Here is a 20,068-nt window from a genome sequence, read left to right as displayed (position 1 = left end):
GAAGAAAAGAAAGGAAGGAAGGAAAGAAAGATAGATAGATAAAAGGAAAGAAAGAAAGAAGGAAAAAGAAGGAAGGAAGAAAGGAAGGAAGGAAAGGAGGGAAGGAAGGAAAGAAGGAAAGGAAAGAAAGATGGAAAGAAAGAAAAAGGAGAGAAAACAGAAGGAAAGAGAGAAAGAAAGAGAAAGAGGGAAAGAAAGAAAGAGCAAGCCTTATTTGGGACTAATTAATGTCTTATTCTTCCAAGATTAAAATTGATACACCTTTAGAATTTAGTGTTTTTTAAAAATTTTAATTCTTTGACAATGATTTTTCTGGAGAGCATTTGGTAACTAAACAGAAGAATGAGGGATACTGTTGAGGGCTGGGACTCCTGGGGCAACCAGAGGATACCTAGAATGTCAGCACCTCCTTGTCCCCTCACTTCATTAAATTTTTTAAAATGTATTTTGTATTTATAATACTATCTTTTAAAATAACCCTTACCTTCTGTCTTAGAATCAATTCAAACATCTGTTCTAAAGCAGAAGAGAGGTCAGGGCTGGACAATGGACGTTAAGTAACTTCCCCAGGATCACCTAGCTAGGAAGTGTCGGAGTTCAGATTTGAACCCAAAACCTCTCATCTCCAGGCCTGGTTCTCTATCCACTGAGCCACCCAGCTGCCCTATTTTGTATGTACTTTGCTGTGTATATGTTGTTTCCCCTCAGCAAAATGTAAGTTTCTTGAGGTCAGGCAGGGATTGTTTCTTTTTTTGTCTTTCTGTCTCTAGTGCCTGGCATGTCAGAGTTTAATGAGTGTAAGTTGAATTAAATTCCTCCTTCTTTTCCCTACTTCTCCCCCTCTCCCCCCACTATCCAGGCCCCTGCAAGTGGGGAATGTTTCATTTCTCCTATTTGTGTCCCTAATGATGATGAGCACAGTTCCTGGAACATAGTAGGTCTTCAATAAATGCCTGATGGATTTGTGTTGGATTGGGAAACTTTCCATTTTTCTTCCCAGAAAGAATAAGGAGAGGCTCAGGATCAGGTGTGAAGCACTGCCATTTTAGGGACCCATCAGGACTGAGATACCTCAATTCAAACAATTGTTCGACAGGAATTTAATAAGCATCCACTATGTTCTAGACACTGAAGGATTCAAATACGAGACAGTCTCTGCCTTGAGCAGTTTGCATTCAGTGAAGATTGGTGATACACCTTATTAATGGTGCCAGACGGGAAGGTTCAAGATGGAGAGAGAAAGGACTCAGAGTAGCTTCTTTCACCCCTCTGTACTTTCCATCCTTCAGGGGGCCCAAAATCCTGGATCCTTTCCAGGCATATGAACTGGCCTGTTCTTATTGATTGAATAAATTCTGTCATGAGACATTTTCTCCATTTATAGGCAACAAATCAAGGAAAACGATAACTTCCAGAGAAGTGTCATTCTCTTAGAGTCATTTGGGTTAGGTTCAAAATGAATATTTCCTCAACGTTGGTTGGCAAGTGTCTAAATAAAAAGCCCTTGGCAACTCTTGAGTTTTTGACAACTCACTTCCATTTACATATTTACGCAAAACTTTTCCTATCCTCATCTTGTTTGATTAAATAAGAAGACAGAATTTCCATTAACATTAGGTACAAAACCCTGTATTTGATGGACTAAAGTGGGGATGTTTAGTCTGGAGAAGAGAAGATGATGGCGAAGGAGGGGGTGTTGGGAAGAAGATTTGAAGGGCTGTCTTGTCTGGCTTGGCCTCAAAGATCATAACGAGGAGCAATGGGTGGATTGCAAAGAGTCAAATTTAGGCCTGGTGTCATAAAAATATGGCCTAAAGAGAAATGGGCTGCTTGGGGAAGCAGTGGATTCTGGCTCCCTTCCTCTCCTCCCCTCTCCACTCCCTTAGTCCTTCTTGTAGAACCAGAGTGGGTCTCAGAAGCTATTTAGTCCAATCCTCTTATTTTACAGATGAAGAAACTGAGGCAGAAAATTGCAGTTAAGTTGCCTTAGGCCACCCAAGTAAGGAACCTCAGCAAAGTCTAGGTGACCACTTTTTTGAATGTCACAGAAGGAAATCCTGTTTAGATATGTGTTGTACTTTCAGTTGGCCCCTGAGATCTCAATTTTCTTAAGTATTTTTTGATTCCATGATTCTATAACATGTTACTGGCCTTTCACCCCTGTTTTCAAAATCTACTTAAGGGAGCAGCTGGGTAATTCAGTGGATTGAGAGCCAGGCCTAGAGACAGGAGGTCCTAGGTTCAAGTCTGGCCTCAGACACTTCCCAGCTGTGTGACCCTGGGCAAGTCACTTGACCCCCATTGCCTACCCTTACCACTCTTCCACCTAGGAGCCAATACACAGAAGTTAAGGGTTAAAAAATCTGCTTAAGGGAGAGTCAGCCGAAGAGTTAACCTGCTTGGGATTTTTAATCTTTTTAACAGAAAACCCATTATTTGCACATCCTTTTTCATCTTTTTATTTTGTGACAATGTTTAATTCACATTGGTTGGTGTAGAAACTCCATGCAAAATATATTGGCACACACTTCTAATAAAACAGCACGACATTCCACTTCTGAGCTAATAAATAGAAAGTTTTTCTTAAAAAATTCAAAAGCAAAGGCATTTGGGATGAAAAAAAATTATAAAAGCTAGATTCCTAGCACATCACTGCAGACACAAATCACTCTGTTGCAAAAGTTAATGTTTAGAAACATTAAACAGATGTCTATTCTAAGGAGACAAATATTTCAAATCCAAAGTATACTGCCTCATGTTGACTCAGAAGTGTGGTTCCGTGCTTTAGGCATTCATGCAATTAACCATAAGTAAGAGATAACTTTAAGCAAAACATTGTACCTAACTTAATGACCCCGAAGGACCAAACTTTAAGAGACTTCCTTTTTCTGTCAACTTTAGAATTGTGTGTGTGTGTGTGTGTGTGTGTATGATCTAAACAGTCCAAGACAGCCTAGTTTCTTCAAAAAGTAATAGCAAAACGGGTTTCCCCCAATTTTCCTCTTAAGGCTTTTCACTTTCCTCAACAATTTCCACAAAAAGGAACCCCCCAAAACCCTTCCAATGGGCTCTGATATTCTTTAGCCATAAAATGATTCCCCATCATTTTCTCCCCTTGAAACCAGGCACTAGGAAATTTGTGAAAGGGCCAAAGAAGGCTAAGTATGATGCAATGGAAAGAACGCTGGATTTGGAGTGAAAAGAAGGAGCATAAATAATACTTAGAAAGAGTACTGGATGGGGAGTCTGAAAATTTGGGTTCAGATCCTGGTTTTGGTACTTACTACCTGTGTGATCTTGCATGATCCTCATGTGAAAGATGAAGCGATTGGAATCAGTGACCTCCACGGTCCCTTTCGACTTGGAATCTATGACCCTATATCTCAGAAGATCTGAGTTCAAGTCCTGGCTCCACCACTTTGGTGGGTATCCTATGGGCATATCTCTTTATTAGTCATTTATCAATATCCTTATCTGTAAAATTAAGGGTTGGACTAGATTATCTCAAATGTCCCTAAATCCTCACCCTAATGGATATATCGGCCATTCAACAGTGCAGGCTGGATATTTTAGGCATTTCTTTGTCCTTGCCTATTAGATTATTTTCAAGAAGATGACTATAGATAGTGGCTGGTATCTATCCCTTGAAAAAGTGACCAGGCAATATTTTTCTCCAAAAAGTAACCTCAATGTCAATGTACAAAAAAGACTCAGAGTTCTAGTTTTGGTGCCTAAGCATATATTCTCCTTTGGATTCTATGGGAAGGAGCATAGATGGCTTCATGGAAATCCTCAGAAATAAAGTCCAAAATTCATGACCATTTGTTATTATTCTCAACTTACGGACTTAAGACACTCTCCCGTACAAGTATCAGTTTCCAGAGGAGGACTGGAACTTTTACTTCATTACAATATATCAAGGAATAAAAAGGGAAGGAGAAAAAATTCCCCAAAGGAAGAATGCAGGAGTTAGCGGTAGGATGCAAAAAACTCCACATATTACATGATTAAAGGAGAGAAATAGTCATTCGAACTGGAAATATACATTTTCAAAGAGTAAAATAGTATTGCTTGCTAAAAAGAATGAAAAGCAAAAATGGCATACTCGGAAATCACACCCTTCTCTTTCTTCTACTCGCTTAAATAGCTTAAAAAGGACCACTTGACATATTAGCTCATTTCTGGCGTTATTTAAGAAATTTGAGCAATCTTAAAGGCTCAAATCAATAAATACTTGCTATATTGACTAGCGAGGTTAAGTTTAAATTTTTTCTAGCACAACCCAAAGCAGAAGACATTGTAAAAATGTTAGCCAGCAAGATGGATGGGCAATCCAGTCAATATTGTCCTAGCCTTTCTTCTTATCAGCCAACAAAACCAGAGGCTGAAGAATGTATCCCGTGTAGGGGAACTAATCCCAGTGATATCAGACAGAACTGTGAAGCACCCCCAGCCTGTGACCCGTGCCCTCCGTCTTCAACGCATTTGGCAGAACTGAAGGCTCCCCAGTCCTTAGGGGGTGGGCAGTCCCTTGTGCCATCCAATTTATTTTAACATTCCATCTTTGCTCCTTCCCAGCACTGACGAATTAAGGTTGGTTTTCTCCCCCTGACAAAGGGATCTGATAAAGACTTCAATTGGTGGTCGTTTGGAGTACCAGGGGGATGGAGACCCATTCCAAGAGTTCTTAAAACAGATACAACACTGAAATCCTGCCCAAAGTCCTCTCCCTCTCCTTACCTCTTCCACCAATGAACAAAACTGGGGGAAACCCATGCCATTTTCCCATCCCAGTTTGAATATGAGATGGGTGCTTTATGGCCATTTGGGTGTCTAAAACCAAAAGAGATGAACTGAAGAAATGAACTTTTCTTAACCTTGTGCTGAGGGGAGGGATGGCCCTTCAAGTGTTAAACTTCTCGATGTCCCAGGCCCTCCTAGAATAGCTTCCCTTTCTTTTGACTTTGGCACTCAATTTTTTCCTTTTATTCTTCGTCACCCTTCGCGGTGTGGAGAATGCTTCAAATTGGTTTATTTAAAGGTCTCTAGTTTGATGCTTTGGGAGTTAGCACCATTGTATTAATAATGGAATAATGCTTCCTTTTTTGGTGAGGAACGCCTGGATCTGTCTTACTTTACAAACTAACAGCTATGGGCCTAAAAATATGCTACAACTAGAACTTTTTTTTTGGCATCTGACTTTTTGTTTTTCTTTCTGCCAGCTGTAGCTACAGACTAAAGGGCTCTTCGAAAGGACGCCGGGCTCTTGATAAATGCCAGCCAAGAAATGGCCAGAGCTCTGATGATGCTGAGCTTATCGAAGAGTATATTTGTATTTCTTAGGAAAAGTTGCTTTTAGTTTCATACTCTGGAGTGCTCAGGATTGTGTTCTCAGCTTTTGAAGTACCATTCCAGTCTTGGATTAATTACCAGCTCCTCTCGGGAGAGACTTGGGCTGGCTTCTGGTCAGAGCGAGGCAAATGCATGTTCTGTGTACATAAAAAGGGCTAAAATTGTACTTCAAAAGATCTCAGGGGCTTCCTAGCTCCTCTCCCTCCCCCACAGAAAGAAAAGTTTTCCATCGTGATTTATCCTTTTTTGTAGTTAACAGGGTTGGCCATCGAGTTTTCCTCTGATGCCAGGGGCTGCTAGCTTCTTTTAAACATTGATAGCATGAGCGTGTTTCTTGCATAGTGGTTTATCTTTCTTGGAGTAGAAAGGCTGCCCCTCCAAATTCACATGGCAGACCTGAAAGAAAGGAGAAAACGTGAGAAAGATAAGAAATCATGGAAACAATGAAATCATAAAGAAATTCAATGATGAGGTGGTAAAGGTTTAACAACTGCCTGGAAAAAAATGTTCCTCACACACTTTTAAGTTAAATCTGCATTATTCACATTTTCTTTATCACTTTCTTAAGTGACCACTTTTTCCAATCAATCCCTGATCTGTAGCATTTGCCCATGCTGACATTTTAACAATTGGCTCTTATAAGCAGGTTTTATTTGCTTTCTTTTTTATTTTGCTTCCTTCCTTCCTTCCTTCCTTCCTTCCTTTCTCTTTTTTTGATTTGAAATTTTTTATTTTAATTTAGAATATTTTTCCATGGTTACATGATTCATGTTCTTTCCCTCCTTTCCTCCCCACCCCCTCTCTCATAGCCAATGAGCAATTCCATTGGGTTTTGCATGGGTCATTGATCAAGACCTATTTCCATATTTACAATTTTGTGTTCTACAACTTGCCTGACCAACTATTTCCCAAATGGTAGCTTCCATTTCCTGCCTCTCTACAGGCAATGTTCCTTATGCCTGAATTCCTTCCTCATCTCCATCTCTCAGAATTCTCATCTTCATTTAAGATTCAGCTCCTCTATCACCTCTTTCTGGAAGCCTTTCCTGTCCATCTACCTCCAGCTCCCCAGTGGTTAGGGTTGTGCCTTTTCCTCCCCTTCCACCACAATACCATCAGTAAAATGTAAACTCCTCGAGGTCAAGGACCATGTTTTTGCCTTTGTGTGTAGATTCCTGAGTACCTTGAATGGTGTACTTAATAAATGATTTTGGAAAATCAGTCAATCAATCAGCATTGATTAGTCCTCTGTTATGGGTGAGGCGCTGTGCTATCCAGTGGGGAGGCAGATGGCCATCCTTCCTATAGACCGTAAGCTCATGGAGAGTAGATTCCAGCTCTTTCCTCTCTCCTTTTGGTAGGGTAACAAGGAGCAGCTTAGCTTGGGAGAAACCATTGGTGTTAGTGATGCTGTCTCGGCAGCCAAGGAAGGAGTTAGCTCATGTAATATCTCCTCTCTGCCTCAGCACCTCTGGGCTGCCATGGCAACAGGTCAACATAAACATCTGGGGAGAGATAACAAGCTTCCAATGGCAGGCCAATCCGGTGGCATTGCCCAAGAAACCTGGCCTCCCATGGAACCACTCGAGTCAGACTCGAAGGACGTGTGGAAAATTCTGAAGATTCACGGGTTTTGCTAGTTGCTTCCCTGCCTAGGAAGGTCCTGTGGCTTCTGTTGCTTCCAATCCAGAGGAAAATTGAAGCTCTTGTTTGGTGTCTGGATCCCTTCCCAGTATCTCGCCTTCCTTTTGAGCCTTGGTGAACTTTATTCTCCTCCATGTACTTTCTGTGTCTGCCATATTGGGTCGCTGCTTCCCCATATTCCAGCCCAGAAGATCACAGATTTAGAGATGGGAAGCACCTTTGAGATTTTAAAGCCCAGCCCCCTTATGCTACAGATAAGGAAACTGAGGCCTCATGAAGAAAATGCCTTGTCCTACATCCCTCAGGTAGTAAGTGGCAAAGCAGAGATTCTAACCTGGGTCTTCTGCTCTCCAATGGATGAATGACTCACAAAAGTCCCTATGTGGGGCCTCGAGCAAGTCACTGAAACTTCCTAGACCTATAAAAAGAGAGGGTTGGCATCTGGGCACCTGTGCCACCCCTCACACATCTAGAGGGCACAGGTGCCCAGATCTAGGAAGTTTCAGTGACTCGCTCAGGGCCACACAGGGACTTGTGTGAGTGATGAGATAATAAATGTAAAACATTTATAAATAAATAATGTAAATAAAATAAATAAAATAATAAACAAACGAACAAATAAATAGATGAAATAAATAATGTGAAACACTTAACACAGTGCCTAGCACATAGTACATACAAGATAAATGTTAGCTATCATTAGCATCAAATGAGATAATAATTGTAAAGCACTTAGCACAGTGCCTGGCACATAGTAGATACCAAATAAGTGTCTGTTGATTTGATAAGTAAGGCATTTCTTTATACTACCAAACGTGCCTGAAGTGTGTACAGGTAGAAATCAGAAAAGGACTTTATAAATATCCTGTTTATACACCAGAGAACTCGGCTGGGAGTTAAATGTTCAGAGCCTCTGAGGGAAAAGTCAATAGTAACGAGAATAACAACCAACACTTCTCTGGCTCTTTAACATGTAAACATTAAAAGCATTTTTTTACGATAACCCTAAGAGGATGGTAATGGAAAATGATCATGCCCATGTTTATTGATGAGGAGATGGAGGCTTAGCACGGTTCAGTGGCTTTCCCATAGTCACGCAGCTAAATCTAGGTCCAATGTTGTTGTTCCATTTTGCACATTCATTCTAGTTTTTTCTTTTCTTTTTCTTTTTCTAATTCATCCATAGCGCCATATTGGAGCTATGGATCTGCAACCAGGAGAATGTCCCACTTCCTATTGAATCGATCTGAATGTTAACAAGCTTCCTTTTATGATCTCATGGAAATGCTTCAAGTGGCATTTCATTTAGCTTTTAAAATACTCTCGTTTTCAGTTCCTTCTCCTAAGCTTTCCACAAGAAAATTCCAGCCTCAAGTTTAAATGGGGGAAAGAGAGAATAAGGAAGGGCATACACATGTATTAAGCAATAATTACTATATGACCAGCGCTATATTTAAGTGCTTTAGAAATATTATCTCATTTCATTCTCACAACAACTCTATGAAATAGGTGCTATTATTATCCCCTTTTTACAATCGTGGAAACCGAGGCAGACAAAAATTAAGTGATCTGCCCACAAGTAATATCTTCAGTTGGATTTGAACTTAGGTCTTCCTGATTCCAGGCTCAGTCTTCTATCCATTTCATCCAACCGGCTGTTCATAGTTCTCAAAGAAAGAAGATGTTAGCGATTACCTAGTATATTTTCTCACTTTACAAATGATGACATTGAGCTTCATAGAAATTACTTGACTTCCCAAAAAGTTCACAGAGCTGATGAGTTGGTCAGAATGAGAGGATCTCAGGTCTTCCGAGAGTATTATGTTGTTGTTATATCATTTTTAAGTGTGTCTGACTCTTCATGATCCCATCCCATTTGGGATTTTCTTGGTAAAGATACAGGAGTTGCCATTTTTTTCTCTAGCTCATTTTACAGATGAAGAAACTGAGGCAAGCAGAGTTAAGTGACTTGCCCAGGGTCATACCACTAGTAAGTGTCAGAGGCCAGATTGGAACTCAGGAAGATGAGATTCCTGACATCAAGCCTGGCATTCTATGCATGGCACTACCCAGCTGCCCTAGATGTAGAGGGAACAGAGTTAACTCACTCATAAATGGAAATCTACCTTTTCCAAGTGAGGACCACGAAGATTAGTCAACAAAGTCTCATTTGGTTGTTTGTGATTATAGAAATAATCTTAGAAAATTTTCTAAAAAAGTTAGAAATAAAGAAATAATCTTAGAAAAATTTCTAAAAAAGTTAGAAATAAAATAGAAATGAACCATTTTTGTAACAAAAAAAAAACAACACCCAAAACCAATGGCCTTCCAGTTTTATCCAATCTCCAGGCCTCTAGCTGATCCCTCCTGGTTTCAGTTCCCTCCATTTTCAAAGTAACAACATGATCTTGGAAGAATCTAAGTCACATATGGGAAAACCTACAGCACAGATGAAGCAAGTGTCGTGCCAAGTATGTCCCAGGGCCTCGATGAACTTGTCTCCAGCTTCCACAGGGAAGTCGCAGCCATGACACTTGGTGCTAAACAAATTGATGTAATCTGAAAAGAAACAAACATACACACAAAGTGAGATCCCAACCCTCTAGAAAAGAATCCAGGAAAGATGGCGGATGGTGCTATGGAAAGAAGATGTACTTGGACCAGTTCAAGCCCTACTTGTTGTGTGGCTACAGTCAAGGCACTCAACCTCTATGGGCCTGAGCATCTTCATCCATCTGCTAAATTAAAAAGTCAGCTTAGATGGCCTCTAAAGTTCCTTCTAGATCTAAATCTATGACCGTAAGGGATGCGTTGAGAGTGAGGGAGCAACTCAACTTAAATCTCTAAGAAATTAAGACAATGTCCCAATGCACTGAACCACAGTCTTAGGAAGGCAATCTTCTGTACTATAAAGAAATGTTGGAGTCAGAAGACCTGAGTTCTAATCCTGATTCTATTCTTTGCTACCCGTGTGACTTTGGGTAAGTTATTTAACTTCTGGATTCTTGTTTCTTCATTTGCAAAATGAAGAGAATGTTTGGACTATGTAAGGTTCCTTCCAGTTCTAAACCTACGATCCATTGTTGCTAGTTGCTTTTGTCATATGGACAAGAAACCTGTTGAATAACTTATTTATTTTTAACAATCGAGTTCCTTAGGCTTAGATTCAGATGCTGAACTTCTGTAAGGATATCTTTATTTGAAATTTTGCATGCTATTATCATTAAATATCATTCAATACTGACATTGCTCTCCCCTTCTGTCACCTCTCCTACTTTCAGCAAATAAATATAATTTCTCAATTTAGATAAGAATACATATTTGAGAAGAGTTAGGGAAATCAGAGTTAAAGTTTCACTTAAAGGCTATGAAGAGGGAAAACATACATTTTATAACCTTTCTTCCTAAAAACTTCCAAAAGATTAAAACTGTCCAAGACCTACCCTTACCACTCTTCCACCTATAAGTCAATACACAGAAGTTAAGGGTTTAAAAAAAAAACTGTCCAAGAACGAAAGGTAGGAAATAAAGAGCAGAATTGGAATCTGGAACCAGTCTGCCTTCTGTAATTCCTACTCGGTGGCTCTAATTCTCTTCCTTGACTCTAACTGGAAAGTCTTTTCTTACTTCCACATGGTAATATTTCATATACTTTCATATAGGTCTCATGTCCAAAACTTCCATTTCCCTCCCCACTCCTAATCTCCTCATTTTTGGTGAAACATTCCCAGTTCTGTCCCCGATGGCTTATTTCCTACATCTTGTAACATCCTGGTTGCCCTGCTCTTGACATCCTCCCAGTTCTCATCTCTCCCCTTGAAATGTGCACACGTAGGGCAGCTAAAGAGCACATTCATGTTCTCCTGACTCCAAGCCTGGCCTCAGACACTTCCTAGCTGTGTGATTCTGGGCAAGTCATTGAAGCCCAACTGCCTAGCCCTAATTGCTCTTTCTTAGAAATGATACTAAGACAGAAGGTAAGAACTGAAAAAATATAAGTGCAAATGTCCTAGAGATGCTGCTCTGGAGTTTGAAATTCATTGTTTTCCATGTCAACTGCTATTAAGCTAGAATTCTCCTTTTGTGTGATTGAATTTTTTTCACCCAAGTAGCAGATTTTAAATTTATCCCTATTGGGGACAGCTGTTTGGCTCAGTGGATTAAGAGCCAGGTCTAGAGAAAGGAGGTCCTGGATTCAAATTTATCCTCTGATACTGCCTAGCTGTATGATCCTGGAAAAGTCACTTAATCCCCATTATTTAACCCTTTCCACACTTCTGCCATTGGATCAATATATCATATTGATCCTAAGATAGAAGGTAAGGGTTAAAAATTTTTTTAAAAATAAATGTATCCCTATTAAATCTCTTCAATAATTATAGTCCATCATTCCTTCCTGTCCTGAGATCTTTTGGCTTCTGCTATCAGACATATTAGTTCTCTTTTCCAGTTTCATGTCATCTGTACCTTGAATAAGCATGCCTTTTATGACTTTATGCACGGCATTGATTACATTTTGAACAGGGCATGGTTATATGGATGATTCGTGGCCAAGAACGTAGGGATTGATGACTGTGTGGTTGGTTGAAGAACTAATAAGGCTTAAATATTAAAACTGATGTCAACTGGAGGGCTGTCATGGAGTCACAAATTGGCAGCTGGATGGTGGCTTAGATATGAGCTAGTCAACCTTCTGTTCTACTCTTCCCCCCGTCCTGCCTTCAGAGGTTCCCACAAAAGGAAGCTTCGAACCAAAGATATTGCATGACTGGTCCAGAGTTGAACAGTTCTGACAACTCTAATGCTTTCAGCCAGTTCCCAAGAATGAAGCTTTTTCCGATGTGGAACACCAACGTAAGAGGTGGTGGCTGACGGTCCAAAGTATGAAGAATGCTAGGATTCTATAAGGCAGAGGAGGGAATTCATTTAAGTCATCGTCACCCGATGCACAATAGGATATTGTGGGAGAGGAACCGTGGCTAGGGCAGTGTGGCTGCTGGAATGAAGAGGGCATGGCAGGTTCTGATATGCAATAAAACGGAGAATAGAAGGAAACCAGATTGTGGAGAACTTTAAGTTCCAGACTGAAGACTTTTTTTTCCTTATCCAAGAAACAATTGGGAGCTGCTGGAGATTTTTAAGTTAGGGTGGGGAGACTGTATGGTGAGATCTGTGTTTTAGGAATGGCAGTTTGATGGTTAAATGGATTATGGAATGGAAAAGGAAGAGACCAGGAGGGACAGGGATGCCAATCTGGAAATTATGCAGATAGTGAGGGAAACTAGAGGAGGGGATGTACGAGTAGAGGAAAGCCAACGGATGAAAGAAATTTGTGGTAGGAAAAGCAGTAAGGCTTGGTGGCGGATTGGTTACCCAGAGTGAGGGAGAGGGAAGAGTAGAAGATGATTCCTGGGTTGTGAATCTGAGTTACAGGGAGGAAGATGGAGCTATCCTCTCTAGAAGGAGAGAAGTTTCTTTTTTTTAAACCCTTAACTTCTGTGTATTGGCTCCAAGGCAGAAGAGTGGTAAGGGTGGGCCATGGGGGTCAAGTGACTTGCCCAGGGTCACCCAGCTGGGAAGTGTCGGAGGCCAGATTTGAACCTAGGACCTCCTGTCTCTAGCCTGACACTCAATCCACTGAACTACCCAGCTACCCCCTAGGAGAGAAGTTTCAATGAGACTGTTGCCTGCCTCCTGGAATTAAGGACCATTCGGGGAAGTATTTAGTGAAAAGCATTCTGGAGAGGCAGCTAGGTAGCACAGTGGATAGTCAGGAGGACCTGCGTTCAAATCTATGTGACCCTGGGCAAGTCACTCAACTCCAAATGCCTATCTCTTATTGCTTCTGTCTTAGAATCTATACTGAGATAGAAGGTAAAGGTAAAAGTAAAGAAAGGGAGAGCAGAGGAGAGGAGAGCAGAGGAGAGGAGAGGAGAGGAGAGGAGAGGAGAGGAGAGGAGAGGAGAGGAGAGGAGAGGAGAGAAAAGGAGAATAGAGGAGAGGAGAGGAGAGGGGAGGGGAGAGAAGGAAAAATGAGAAAAGAAAAAAAGTAAAGAAAAGAAAAGAAAAGAAAAAAAGTATTTTGGATTTGGAGTTAAAGGACTTGGGTTCAAAGCTCAGTTTAGCCACTCCCTTGAAATCTCTGATGTTCTCTTTCTTGTAAGCACCGAGCCATGAGATTTAGACATCCCCACAGATCTCTCTGGAGGACCACATACCTTTCTCACAGTAGGGCTCTCCATCCTCCATGTGGAAAAGGCTATTACCAAAAGGCTTCCTACAGGCTGCACAGACAAAGCAAGTGGTATGCCAAGTCTGCCTCAGAGCATGCATCACTTCCTGGGGAGAAAAGACAGGAAAAAAGAGAAAGAAAAGAAGGCATTATCTGGCTGGCCTTGGCTGCACCTCTGGGAGAAGAGAGACAAGACTTTGCTAGGAACAGTTTAGCTCAGCAGCCTAGACCTAATGCAATTTCTGTCTCTGGAAGAAGAAAGGGCCCGCATCAATCTTCATGAAGCCCAAGCTGATTCAGAGACACGGTGCCGCTGGGGCCTCTAACGGGCTTCTTTTCTGGGAGGGCCTCGTCTCGGGAAATGGAGTGGATTCTTTTTCTTTCTTTCTCTCCTTCTAACACCAGGAAGAGGGGAATGTGTTTGAATTGCTCTTCAGAGGGAAAGAGGCATCAGTTCCAGGGCCCTGGATGGGACTTTACAAATTTGGGGAAATGGTGCAACTGCTTTTCCAGATGTGGTGGGTTGGAGCAAGAGTAGGGGGTGATGGGTGGGGCCCTAGCGGCCCCCAAAGCAAGAGCCAGATGGAAGATGGGCTCCTGACTTACCCCCATGATCTTGGTGTTGCACTTGGCACACAGTGGGGCAAAGAACTGCTCATAGCAGCGCTCACAGTACACGTTATTCTGCTCCTCCACAAAGCACACGTCAGCCAGAGAGGTCTTGCAGTAGGCACAATTGAACTCTTCTGGGTGCCAGGAGCGACCCATAGCAACCAGGAAGGGGCCCCTGGGGGGAGAAGAGACAGGGTGGAATAAGCTCCTATGATGACAAGCATAAACATGGCAAGAGATGGAGGTGGGGGGCAGCTGGGTAGCTCAGTGGATTGAGAGTCAGGCCTAGAGACGGGAGGTCCTAGGTTCAAATCTGGCCTCAGACACTTCCCAGTTGGGTGACCCTGGGCAAGTCACTTGACCCCCATGGCCCACCCTTACTACTCTTCCACTTAGGAGCCAATACACAGAAGTTAAGGGTTTAAAAAAAAAGGAGATGGAGGTGGGACCCAAAAGAAGTTTGACAGGCTAGAACGATAAGCCAAATCGAAGATGATGTGATCCAGCCTGATGATAAATGTAAAACCCTACACTGGGGTTCAAAAAATGAGCTTCCCAACTGTCACTTCCCCATGGAAGACATGGGAGGGAGGTAATTATTACAACAACAAAAAAAAGATCTGGGGGTTTCAGTGGAGTGCAAGCTCAATATATGACCGTCATATGACGGTCAGTAAAGAGGATGCAATTTTAGGTTGCATTAGGAAAGAAGTATTGGTCAGGTCCAGGGAGAAGACAGTTCTCTCCTCTTCCTCCTCCCTTCGTCTTTCTCTCTGGTCAGTCCTTATCTGGAGACTTGTGCTCAGTTCTGGACACTCCATTTTAGGTCAGTCAGTGAATAAACATTTATTAAGCACCTACTATGTGCCAGGTATGGAGCTAAGCACCAGGCACTGGAGAATGTTCAGAGGAACGAGGTGAAGATGGTGAGGGATTTTAAGACTGTGCCCTATGAGGATTAGTCAGGGGAAGGAAGGAGGGACATTTGGTTGGCACAAGTGAAGACTTAGAAGAGATATGATCCTTGCCTTCAAGGCTCAATCCAGGAGGTCAGCACTAGAAACTATGGGGAGACATTGTAGACAGGCAATTTCCTGTGCAAAGGACAAACTTGTTAGTAGCTAAAGAGATCCAAAATGGAAATGGATTGCTTCCTAGGAGATAATAAGCAGTGACCACATAGTAGGTGCTTAATCAATGTTCGTTTCTTCCCTTTGGGGGTTGGTAGCTTCCTCATCAATAGAGATCACTGAGCAAAGGCTGATGACCTCTTGTCAGGGATTTGTAGAGGTCAGAGATGGGTTGGACTTGAAGGATCCTTGAGATTCCTCGAAGCTCCTGAGCTTTTGGGATGATGGCTTGAGTCACTCAAAGGGACAGGCGGTCCCCTCAATGCCCTGGACCAGGCAATGATCCGCTCCCCATGAAAACCAAGAGGCCACAAGGGTCCAGAAGCAAGGCCACTTGCTTTGTGAGCACTCGAGCCTCCTAATGAACGAGGGTCAGTGTGCTTGCTGACCACCTATAATTACGTCTAACGTGGATGATGACCACAGAGCTTCTCCTTAGTGATGAAATTTGTAGATCAGTATGGGGTAGTGGCTGGAGGCCTGGGTTCAAGTGCTGAGTGGGCCTCTGACCAATCACATGACTTTGTCTAAGACCCTTAAATTCTCTGAGGTTCAGTTTTTTCACCTAGAAAATGAGGGGGTTGGACCAGACGATTTCTGAGGTCCCTTCCTTCCAACTCTAGATTCTATGATATAGACAACATCATATGTATTATATTATGTTCTGTTGCATATTTTATTCTGTTACATCTATTTTTTAAAATTAAAATTACATCTATTTAAAAAATAAAACCTCTTCAAAAGAAGAAAGAGAGTGAAAAGAAAAAGGGAAGTAAAAAGGAGGCAGGACGGAGAAGAACACCCTGTGGGGAAGAGAAGAGACCCTCCACACACAGCTCCTTGGGATTCCCTGCCTGTAGGGTCTCCTTCCCTCTTCTCCCACCCCCAGGGCCCGTGACTGTACCGGATGATGCTGTTACAGTGTCCGCAGTGAGGAGTCCGGTTGCTGGCTGGAAAGCGCTCAGCCCTCTGGATGGTGCCTCGGGCTAGTGTGGGTACCTGGGTGCCGGCAGGAGTATAGCCCGGCGATGGGCCCGGGGCACCCCGGGGAAGGACCTGCTTGCTGATCGAGGTGGTGGTCTTCCCAGGGGCGAACTTTTGAGAGAAGTTGTCATCAGTCACCCACGGCGGGCGGCTGGCTGGCTCCGCTGGGCCAGAGCTGTAGGTTGCTGATGGAGCTGGGCTGTATGGGGAAGGGTTATAGGAAGGAGCTGGGGATGGGGTGTAGGCAGGGGCCGGGGATGGGGTGTAGGCAGGGGCTGGGCTGTAGGTTGCTCCTGGAGCTGGGCTATAGCTGCTTGCAGGTACTGTAATCCCAAAACATAAAAAGAAGAAAAGGAAGAAAAGGAAGGGGTCAGGAAGCTGTAGACTTTCCCTACAGGAGAGGCACATCTTTTCCATCTCTCGAGGTGACTCGTCTTCTGAGGCCCCAGATTTCTGGGTGCTGGTGGGGCTGGGGTCCATGGAGAAGGGTTCAGGGGTGGGAGCAGGGGGAGGCTAGGCTGCCCTCGAGAAAGTGGTGTTTAAAGAATGCTCATTCAGAAGAAGGAAGGTCTTTCTAAAATCTCACTCTATCTTATTTTATCGTACTTATTTCCGAGGCTGGCTCGCCTCTCTCCCCCTACTCAGAAAGCCATCCCTTGTATCAAAGATTAAGAAAAAGGATAAAAGTTTATCAGCGAGGCATCAACTGTCTCTCATGCTACATGAAGTTTTCCACGTCTATCGGCTGCCATCTCTGGAAGGAGATCTTAGCAGCTTTGGCGTAAGGCTGGAAGGCTCCTCGGAGGACGTCTAGTCCAGTTCCTTAATTTTTACAGATGAAAAAACTGAGCCCGAGGGAGGGTAAATAACTCGTCCACAGTCACAAAGGTAACAAGTATTGGAGACAGGATTTGAATTCAGGTCCTCTGACTCCAGGGCCAGTGTTCTTTTCATTATGCATTCTCTAGGGCCAAATTTGGGTCATTATAATTGCCCAGAAATCAAATTATTTTTGGTGCAGTGAAGAGATAGTTAAAAAAAATATTCTTTCAATGCTATTCACATCCAGAAACACAGAAGAAAAACAACTGCTTGGTCACATGGGTGGATGGAGATATGATGGGGGATGCAGACTCTAAACAATCACCCCAGTGCAATTATCAATAATATGGAAATAGGTCTTGATCAATGACACATGCAAAACCCAGTGGAATTGCGTGTCAGATTCGGGAGGGGGTGGGAGGAGGGGAGGGAAAGAACATGAATCATGTAACCATGGAAAAATATTCTAAATGAATTAATTAAATAAAAATTTTCAAATAAAAAATATTCTTTCAAGGAACTTTTTGATAAGCCCCACTTGCCATATTTGACATATGATTAATAGAGATAAGGGACTTATAAAAGGGTTAGTTATCCAGAGATCAGAGATAAGATCTGAAGAAAAAATAACATTGACAGCGAGTATTTCTAAAGCACCTACTCTGTGCCAGACACTGTGCTAAGTACTTGAGAGATATTTCATTTGAGACCTCACAACCACCTTGGGAGGTAAATGCTGTCATTATCCCCATTTTAGGGATGAGAAACAGACTGACAGAGATAAAGTGACTTGCCTAGGATCATACTACCAGTGAGTGTCTGAGTCTGGATTTGAACTCAGGTCTTCCTGATTCCAACTCCAGCCCTCTATCTGCCCTCTAACTGCCTAAAAATGACACCAATATATAATATGCATAAGGGATCAGGCCTGAATTTATTCCCTTTCTCCAAAACTAGAAATGCTGGGGTTTGGGGGGGTGGCAGAAAAATGAATGGGATCTGGGGAAATAATAGAGAAATCTGAATCATGCTTTACACGATACAAAGTACTTCCACTTCCTCTCAAAGCCCCCTGAGATAGACAGTGAAAATATGGCCCCCCACCCATTTTAGAGATGAAGACTCTGAGTCTTGAAGACGTCTTTCTTCAGGTGAAGGCAGTCATTTCAGACGTGGGCAGGAGAGTATCAGGTCCGGGCGCCCTCCCCAGGCCCCCCACTTTATCTCCTCCAGTTGGTTAGAGGGAGACAAAGAGCAGAAATGAGGGAAGAGAATCTGGGGCTTCTGGTCTCCCTCTCAGCATCTGGGCACTCCCGAGCACCCCGATGGAGCCAAAGAGCAGGTTACGGTCGCTAAAAACGTGGTCCCTCTCTGGACCAGGATCCCACCCAACCAGAGACCCCACGAGGGGCTAGAGGAGGGGGCTCAGTTATCATTCACCAGGCGCAGGGAAATTCTGGGCTCTAAGAATGCTCAGTTCTCCAGAGACAGATGCAGACACGTCCTGCCTACACGTGGGCTTGTTTCCATTTTCCACCCGGCACCCAGAGCCCTCATTAAGGCAGAATATTTAGGGAAGCTCCTTTCGGGAGATCACCCTCAGACCCCACAATGCTTCCTGTCTCCCCAGGGAGACCCGGTGGGAGCCTCTTCATCTCTGATCCGGCACCCCCCACAAATGGTCCATGAGGAGCAGGAAATGGCAGGGGGCTCAGAGCCTGGATGGGATGAAGGAATTTCAGCTCTTCATCTTGTTTTGGCCACTCTCATCCCCATCCTCTGTAGGGAAGAGCTTCCCAAACGGAATTTTTCCCAGTTGCCTGCTGCTCTCCAGCCTTTGACTCGGCCCATTGTACGCCGAGCCTCCCCCCATTTTAGTAAGAAGGAAACCCCCCTTTTTTCCTCCAAGATCCAGGCAGGCAACTGAACTCCTCTCTCTGTTGGTTATTCCTAAGCAACTATTGTGCGGGAAAATTCAGCCACTCTTTTTTTTGGAAAATGAAGTAGCGAATGAATATTAGATTTTTTTGGCAGAGGATCCAGGTTCAAATCTTATCTTTGCTCTTGTCTATCTGTGTGACCATGGGTGAGTCATCTAATTGCTCCAGGCTTCAATTTCCTCCTCAGAAAAAACAAGGTCTTTGGACTAGATGGCCTTTGAGGTCCCTTCCATCTCTGGATCTATAATATTATCACCTATAATACTATAGCTTAACAAAGGAAAGAAGGCTGGATTTGAAGTCTGAGGAACTGTGTTTAAATCCCAGAGCTGCTATTAACAACCTGTGTGACCTTGGAGAAGTCATTCAACCTCTGTAGGCCTTGGTTTCCTTTTCAGGAAAATGAGAAGGTTGGGCTAGATGGTCTCTGAGGTCCCTCTATTCTTGATGACGGAGTAGGACTAAATAACCTTTAAGGCTTCTTTCTCTAAATTCTGTGCCCTAGTTCTTCCTGGGGCCCAAGTGGACTAATCTTGGAGGAAAGAAGGAAGGATGGGAATTTCAAATGGTCCTGGCGGTGTCTGGGAGATAAGCACCTTAATTCTCTAGATCTACTTGGGTCTTAAATTAGTTATAGAAATAAAGTGAAATTGTATCTCCCCTCATACACATCAACTGTTTGGGAGACTGAGAAAGGAAGGAACAAAGAAAAAGTACTGATGAAGAAGAAAGGAGGAAGGTAGAGAGAGAAGAGAAGGGTGTATTCATAGATGGGGAGACTCAATGGTCGTTTTGATGGTTTTGGGGGAAGAGGAAATTAGGGCTATTAGAATTCAATTTAAAACATCTTATTGAGGTATCTATGGTGTACTCCTAAGACAGAAGTGAGATATTTCCCTCCCTTAAGGAATTGGTCTTTTCTTGGGAGATATAGCACATTCATGAGTAAGGAAATACAGAATAATTTGAGGAAGGGCACAGAGTTCACAATTGGAGGGAGGAGAACAGGGGAGGCTTCTTGGAGAAGGTGGTGCCTGAAAAGAGACCATGAAAGAAGATGATGTTTGAGAGAATCAGAGATGAGGAGGGAGAACACTCTGGGCCTGGAGGACAATCTGTGGGGATGCCAGAAGCAGAGAGGGAGGATCATATTGATTGGGGGACAACTCAAAGTAAAGTTTGGTTGGCATATAGGATTTGTGGAGGGGAATCATGGAAAATGAGATTAAGAAAGATGGTTGGTGGGGGCTAGCTGGGTGGCTCACTGGATAGAAAGTCAAGCCCAGAGATGGGAGGTCCTGGGTTCAGATCTGGCCTCAGACACCTCCTAGCTAGATGATCCTGGGCAAGTC

At 43.0% G+C, this 20,068-nt stretch overlaps 1 protein-coding gene across 1 annotated transcript in view; it reads right to left on the bottom strand.

Annotated features, from left to right (window-relative positions):
- Positions 1-2,443: 2,443 nt before the first annotated feature.
- The window catches only part of LDB3 (LIM domain binding 3), a 125,846-nt gene continuing 108,221 nt past the window's right edge, over positions 2,444-20,068 (bottom strand). Inside the window, exons 10-14 of the mRNA XM_044659159.1 lie at positions 15,875-16,277; positions 13,835-14,015; positions 13,215-13,335; positions 9,440-9,555; positions 2,444-5,748 (exon numbers count right to left, since the gene is read on the bottom strand). Coding sequence (XP_044515094.1) covers positions 5,659-5,748; positions 9,440-9,555; positions 13,215-13,335; positions 13,835-14,015; positions 15,875-16,277 — 911 coding nt within the window. The 3' untranslated portion in view covers positions 2,444-5,658. The remainder of the gene's footprint in view (positions 5,749-9,439; positions 9,556-13,214; positions 13,336-13,834; positions 14,016-15,874; positions 16,278-20,068) is intronic.

Source organism: Gracilinanus agilis, chromosome 2, assembly GCF_016433145.1.
Source record: "Gracilinanus agilis isolate LMUSP501 chromosome 2, AgileGrace, whole genome shotgun sequence".
Taxonomy (NCBI): Eukaryota; Metazoa; Chordata; class Mammalia; order Didelphimorphia; family Didelphidae; genus Gracilinanus; species Gracilinanus agilis.
This window is presented reverse-complemented; position numbering and strand designations above follow the sequence as displayed.